Consider the following 7,843-nt stretch of genomic DNA (forward strand, 5'->3'; position numbering starts at 1 on the left):
TCCTGCCTAGAACAACGAAAACACAGTAAATTAGAGAGAGCATCCATTTCAAGTTCTTGGGTACAGGAAATGAGGGTTAGGGTTTCTGAGAAATTGCAAGAAATGAAGTGAGCTCTCCTACTATTGCCTCCAAAGAGTTGTAAAATGTAAGTAATAAGTGAGAAAACCACAAATTATAAAGTATCTAAATAAATAAATTAAAAAGTATCATACAGACATCAACGATGTCTTCTCTCACTGCTTGGAGAAATCTCCATAGTAAAGTGCAAGAAAAACCCAAACAAACAAACAAACAAAACCAGCCTGAGCAGGGTCTGGGGAGGTCTCCCTGAGTTTAAGAGATGGAGCCCTATGTCCAAAGAGGTCAGAGAGGCACAAATACACAGGACAGAGCGCATGCCCAGAGTGAACACCAGTTCCTTCCAAAGCCTGCCCTTCAGGACAGCTCTGCTCAACACACATGGCTGGGGAAAGAACCACATGCGAGCATTTAAGGAAGCATTACCTAGACCCACAGAGCAGCCAGAGAAGAGGACATTTCATTTATGGGGCACCAGGTAGTGTTCTCTCAAGAATTTTCCCTCAGCAGTTGGGGGTTGGGGCATAGTCCTAAACCAAGTGTTTTGCTGATCTCCATATGATTTTAAAACAGACTTGAAAGGATGCAATTGCTTCCAAGTAACTTATCCTGTGTGTGTGAGATGTCGGGGGGGGGGGGCGGGGCGGGGTCTGAATGAAAATGGCCCCATAGGCTCATAGGAAGTGGCACTATCAGGAGGTGTGGCCTTATTGGAAAAAGTGTCACTGGAGGGTGGGCTTTGAGGTTTCAGAAACTCAATCCAAGCCTAGTGGCTCCCTGTCTCTTCCTGCTGCCTACGGATCCGGATGCAAAGCTCTCGGCTACCTGCCCTGCGCCATGTTTGCCTGCACGCCGCCATGCAGCCAGCCATGACAATGACGGACTAAGCCCTGAACTGTAAGCCAGCAACAATGAAATGTTTCCCTTTATAAGAGCTGCGGTGGTCATGGTGTCTCTTCATTGGCAATAGAAACCCCAAATAAGATGGGGGTAGGGAGCTGAAGTAGTTGTAGGAACACAAAAATGTCCTGGACCCAAGTTAAAATTCACAACAATAAGGGTCTACTAAAAATTGTCCAGCGTACAAAGAAGAACTGCTATTTTGCTATTTTTTAAAAATAATTTTCTTGAAGTTTTACTGAAAATTAAATTGTCCTTAACACATGAGCAAAATCATCTTAATCGTTTTCACCTTGTATGCTAATTTGACAGACTCCTGAAATGCTAACATTCCTAAGGCAAGCAGCACTGTAATTAACAGCACAGGCTTCAGAGACAGGAGAACCAGCGTCTGAGGTACTCCCAGCTTCTCTCTACGTTCTTAGAAAAGCCACAGAGCACCTCTCAGTTTCAGCTAATTCACCCATAACCAGAGATAACGTTTGCTTCATAAGGGCTGCTTTAAGTCCCCTCCCCAAGTAGAGCCAGGCGTAGTGTCGTAAGCCTTTGATCCCAGCACTTGGGAGGCAGAGACAGGCAGAACTCTATGAGTTCAAGGCCAGTTTGGTCTACACATTAAAAGTACACAGTGAGACCCTGTGTCAAAAAATTAGAAAAAGCAAGTAGCCATGCTGCACATTCAGCCACACATTATTAAGGATTTATCATATGGTGTGGAGCACAGAGGCGCTAGAAATACAGAAGAAATGGGCCTCAAAGCATACTCAACATTGAACCCACATTAAAAGCTCATCAAGTACAAACTTCATATTCCATTTCTTAATTTCTAAGTAGGACAATTATTTTAAGGTCTTCCTACAAAAATTAAAGGATCACTTTTTTTCTTTGAAAAAAAAAATCTAAGTTGTCAGGTTCAACCAATTAAGGTATGTCTGGGAAATATTTAAAAGCTGAAAAATATGGTAAAACCCTAATTTAAAAGCAACCTGCAATTAACATCACCTTTCAAAATTCTCAAATTAACAGACTAAATTATATACAGACATAAAATGGACCAATCTGTTATTACAATAATTTCTGTCAGAAAGGCTGGGCCAATAGACACAAGGAACTAAAATCAAGTTCAAGTTTCTATTTCATTTGCTCATTCCACTTAGATGATGACAGATGGCTTATATATTAACCCTATTAATAAAAGTTTGCATATTCATTTTGAATCCAACTTAGTCATACCTCTATAAATTCATTTTAATAATCGGACTACGTAGCTGCGCACTTCACTCGAGGTCCTCCAAACCCTTCTTCTCAAAGCTTAGTCCCCAAACCAACACCGGTGTCACCTGGGAGCTCCCTGTGATGGCAGAGTCTCATTTCCCACAACAATCTGTTCTGATTAAGGAAGAATTTGCATTTTAACCAAATCCCTATAGGGCAACCACGACCACTGTGGTGAGCTTGGGGTTTTGTTTGTTTGTTTGTTTTTTCACTGTTACAATTCACTTCCAAATTGTGTGACATGTAATAACAATTCATAGACTCAGCATGTTGGACATTCTCTCTGTTTATAACATGTCACATAACTTGACCTTACCTCTCACCTGGGACCTGTCGTCTGAGAAGTCTTGCACTACTCGTCTTTCTCTTGGACAGACAGTTTTGTCAATATGTGGCCTCTGAAATGAGCATCTTTTGGGGGGCAAAATATCTACACATATGGAACCAAGAGAGCAGAGTCTCTCCATAATTTTTTTTGGGGGGGGGGAATTAAAAAAAAACAAAATGGGTTTATCTACATTCAATTTGGCACATTCCATGTGGGGAAAAAAAATGATTACCTACCAGAATGTCTTTATCGTAATAAATTTCTGTGTTTCACCTAACACGTAATTTAATGGTAGGTGCCAAGTGTTTTGTTTTTTTTTTAAAGAAATTCACATAGGACTTATTATTACTACTATACAATAGTCACAGTGCCTATAAAACAGAACAAATCTTATTTCTCTTTCATTTAAAAAATATATATGACAGACCGAGGTTGAAATTGATCACAGCAGGCAGGATAGCTGGGCACAGATTCAAAGCAAGGTACAAATGTCCAGTTTTTAAAAGCCCTGCAAATGCCAACCTCATCTCTTGTCACTTTGGCCATGGTGTTATGTCAAACATCTGAAAACCACTGAAAAGCGCTGTTCCTTATGAGCAATTATGAAGAGCTTTGCAAAGAGAAAATAAGAATTGTAATAATAGTCGACATCTTAAAATGGTCAAAATGCCCATGCTCTCCGAGTTGCAATATAAGAGTTACCTGGCTGAATCTGAGCCAATGCGTGCAGAAAAGGATTGAAAGGGATTAAGGAGCTGTTAGGAGAAATTATCAAGGAGCCTACTGGAGCAGTCTTGGGAGTTAAATATGTCCTTTAACAGCCTGGCCTTTTATAAAATCCAATTGTAGGCCTGTCACCCTTGCACTCGACTCCTCCTCACTCCGCACTTGGCATTTTTTGGCCTCTGTCTTCTTTTAGGATACAGAGTTCCACAAGAGCACAGCAAGGTATTTAATGATTTTTTTTTTAAATGGGCCTAAATCTACTGATTTCAAGTTTTAGAGCACCCTTTACTCTAATATTCCAGAATGTCATGAATAATTCACGATGCCCTATTTCTATTCACGTTCCCAGCCAAGGCTCTCAACACTGTGCACTCGGCTGTATTTATTCGCCTATCAGTCACTTTTCAATCCACCTCTGCCTGGCTTTTCACCCTTCACTCACTCAAACTCCCCTTTGTAATGACCATGAATAACCTTCCTGCGGCTCAATATGATGGCCACCGTCCTTATTTTCCTTTACTTGACAGCATCATTCAACCAAGTTAAGCAAGCATCCTCTCCCTCTTGAGAGAACGCTCTTGTAACACGGGGAACTGTCATTCCCCCGGGTACTTTGCAGCTCTCTGGCCCTTGTCAATCCGCGAGGGTCTGACACCTCTACCTGACCTACAGTTGCTGCACTGCCTTGAGAGCAGGCCCTGGAATCTCCACTGACCTCTTGACTGGCTCACCATCATGATGCTGACTCACACCTTCACCTCTCCAGCCAAGCCCGGCCTCTGAGTCCATGACAGTACACTCAGCTGAGTGCAACTGGCCTTTATTTCACCGAGCACAGTAAGCTCATCACTCCCATATCTGACGTCTCAGATCTGTTGTTCCTCCAGCGCGTCCCATTCTCCTGGAGTTGCTTCTGCCAGAAACCACTCACACTCCATCAATCGCCAAGCCCGTTCATTTCTAACCTCCAAATTCTATGTCCCATTTTCCCCATCTCTACTGTCACCGCCCCTCCTCAGGCCTGAGGTGTTATTATCTTCTGTCTCCCTGAATTCACGGATACTGTCCTCTAATTCCATCTACAAAGACAGAGTGATTTGTCAAAGGAGAAAAATGATTAAAACCCTTCCTGTGGCTTCCCTCATGGGCTTGTAAAATAATATTCACATGGCACCTGTCTTTGTCCCCGGACACCCCCACCACTTACCAGCCTCCCCTTGGTTCCCTAGGCACCAATCTTCTTGGCTTCTCTCTACAGATATTAGACTTCCTAAGGTTTTCTCAGCCGTGGAGCCTTTCACATGTTACACCTTGGTTTCTCTTTTTTAATCTGACCCACGGCTACCCAAAACCACATAAACAGCACAGTGTACATGCACACATGTCCCATGAAGTAAGACCGTTATTTTTGTTCCTGCTTTGTCTCTACCATACGTATTTAAATATAACATTAAGGTATTCTTTCTATTTTACGATAAATAACGTTCAGAGAGGCTAAGCAGCTTAACCAAGAGCATGGAAAGTCAGCATCAAAACCAGATTTCAGGGGCTGGCAGTGTAGCCCAGTGGTAAAGCACATGCTTAGCAGACATGAGGCCTTGGTCCAAGGCCCAGCACCGAAAATAAAAACAGCTACGATCTAACTTTAGTTTGGGGTAGGTGTTTGACTACCAAAAGGCACAAGAATGTAGCCTAATCATCTTTGCCACACTTTACATATAGCTATCTGTGTAAATACTATGTCCTCAGGAAACATGGCAGTGCATCAAGGGACTGGGCTCAGACACCGGCACTTAGATCCCCGGTACCATAAGAGAGTAAACAAAGCCACTCACGAGAGCACGGACCATTTGGACCTTGCTCCATGCTACACCTCTAGGATACTAAACTGTGTCTAGCACGCAACCCACCGTCCAATCAATATTTGTTGAATATACGAATGTTTATTTCACCCTTGCAAAATTATTTTGAAAACGAAATGAGTTTACAACTACGGCTCTTATTCCTACTCAGGCGCAAGTTTCGTATGTTAGCAGTCTGTTCCTCTGGTCTTCATAGAGGTGTGAGGGCGGGGCCCAGGCCCCAGTGGCTGCTTGCCAGGATCCTCCCTCCCTCCTCCCTCCCTCCCTCCCTCCTCCCTCCCTCCCTGGGGATTCTTCACCGGGTCCTTCCCGCCCTCGGGCCTTACCTTCCACGTGGGGGAGGGCCCTGCAGCAGCTTCCAAGCTAGGCTCAGGCGACTCCCCAGTGTCCGAAAGCATGAAGCGGCCATAGCGCTTCAGAGGCCACTGGGAAATGTCTCCTGGAAGCCCGAGGCCCGAGGCCACATTTCCCGCCTCAGCCATGCCTGCCTACGGCCCTGGAAAGCCTGCCTCCACGTGAGGCCTGATGGACAATCAGCTAGCCAATCAGGAAGCGAGGTGCCCTCCTCCCTTCCTCCCCCGCCCCCCGGAAGCTGATGATGCCACTACCGGAAGAGTGGTCTTCACTGGCTTTTTTTTTTTTGGTTTTCGTTTTGGTTTGACGATGGGTGCTCGAGATTATCTCGATTCTGCCATTATTGAGGTTATTATGCTCACAATTTGGAAGATTTCGGCGGCAGCATAGGAGCCTTCACCTTCCCTTAAGGCAGCCCGGAGCCTTGAGAGATTTCTCAAACTGACTGACTTCCTCAGAGGCACTAAACCCTGGCACTAGGCTGGCTCTCAAGGGTGTCTCCAACCCCACAATAGTCTCGCAGATGATGGCATCTCTTCACATCCTACCTCAAATCCACCACAACAAAAACAGGCCTTTCAGGAATCATGGCTGCTTTCTCTCATCAACCTGTACCTCTGGACACACTCCCTTCTTTTCTTCACCAGAAGACAAGAGCAGATGGGTAGGGGGCGGCCAAGCAGCAAAAGGTGTGCCTCCATCAAACAGCAAGCAAATGACATTTCTGGGTGATTTATAGCCAGCGAAATGTTTCCACATCTGTTAGCTCATTTATCCTCCCAACAACCTTGTGGTGAGTTTAAAGAAACATAACAGGCACTCTATTGCCCATCCCCAGAACTGACGGTGGCAAAATAAGACCCAGAGAGCAGACATGATTCATCAATGGACACAGCCAGTGAATGGCAGAGCCAAAGAAGGATATGTCAGCCCCACGTACAAAGAGTTTAAATATTTAAGTATCTAATTATTTTTTTATTTTTACTTTTTTATTATTTATAATATATAGTAAGTAATTTAAGTATTTATTCAACCTGTGTCAGTTCAGAACACTGTATATAGAGTATGGAGGCTATGTTAACCAAACACATAAAGTAAATCTAAAACAAAAACTTTTAAGGTTTTTAAATTGGTTTTTTTTTTCTTTATGTTTTGAGACAGGACTTCATTCTGCAGCGTAGGATCTCCTGAAACTTGTGGTCAGTCTGCCTCAGGCTCCTGAATGTTGGGATCATAGCCAAGAGCCACCAAACCTGGCTCAATGCAAACAGTTTTTAAACTACACAGTTAATGTTTACAGAGTGGCTGGGAAGGTGGCAATTGGTTTACTATAAAGCATCAACTATCTGCAGTGTGCAAAAAACTGTGCAAGTCAGCCACTGGTTACAGAAATGGTTGCCTATTTCTTAAGATGCACATCTAGCCTCTGGGACCTCAGGATCTAATACGGAAGATGAGGCAAGGTGTAAGCAAACTCATTTCTGCAAGGTTGCATGCAGAGCCACTAAAGATCTATGGGTTCCACGATGCCTCCAGTTGGCAGCCCCACTCACACACACAAAAATTTAACTTATAAGACTGGGCCCAGTCAGGAGCTTGATACACACAACTGACAGGTAATGCTGTGTCATCTCAGAATCCGAAGTCTACTAGCAGAAAGAGGTGGTGGGTTTGAGTTAGGGCTTGAAGGGTGAAAGTTTCCTAAAGAAGGATGAGGAAATTGGCATCCTCTGGGGTGGGACGGAACGTGAGGACCAAAGATACAGAGGTGGTGTTATAGCTGCTAGGAAGGAAAGCCCTGTTTTAAGGAAAAGGGGTGTTTGGGGCAGAAGAGCACACAACAGCCACGGAGAAGTGTGGATTTTCCTTGGCAGGTGGTAAAGAATGTGGAAAATTTGCATAACCAAGTGACGCTGCCCTAGTGGTGGTCTAGGAAGATAAATCTCTCAGAGGCAAATGAAATAAATTGGATTAAAGGCAAGGAAATTTTGTTGCTTACCATTTTGTTCATTTAGTAAAGCTTGCTGAAAGAGTCAGATTTCAGAAACTGCACCTGAAGGTCCTTAAATGACAAGGCAGTGATGTGCTTCCTGTGGCAGTAAATAGTTAAAAGCTTGCTCTGAATCCCAGGGCTATGGCTTGCCAGCTGTGTGACCTTGGGGAAATCACTCAACCTCTGAGTTAAATAGGGTCATTAAACAACTACCTTACAAGACAAGACGAAACAAAAGCACTTGGTAAATTGTAAACTGGTGCACGTGTTGATCCTTTTGTTTCCAGGGTTAAAGTGACTTTTCCTGGGCCTGCTACAGGGAGGGA

At 43.9% G+C, this 7,843-nt stretch overlaps 1 protein-coding gene across 1 annotated transcript in view; it reads right to left on the bottom strand.

Moving 5' to 3' along the window:
• Positions 1 to 5,672, bottom strand: part of REC114 (REC114 meiotic recombination protein) — an 80,564-nt gene extending 74,892 nt beyond the window's left edge. The window contains exon 1 of the mRNA XM_084782353.1: positions 5,497 to 5,672. Within this exon, the coding sequence (XP_084638479.1) occupies positions 5,497 to 5,652 (156 nt within the window). The 5' untranslated portion in view covers positions 5,653 to 5,672. The remainder of the gene's footprint in view (positions 1 to 5,496) is intronic.
• Between the last annotated feature and the right edge of the window lie 2,171 nt (positions 5,673 to 7,843).

The sequence above is a fragment of the Acomys minous genome (assembly GCF_964271855.1).
Source record: "Acomys minous genome assembly, chromosome: 5".
Classification (NCBI taxonomy): domain Eukaryota; kingdom Metazoa; phylum Chordata; class Mammalia; order Rodentia; family Muridae; genus Acomys; species Acomys minous.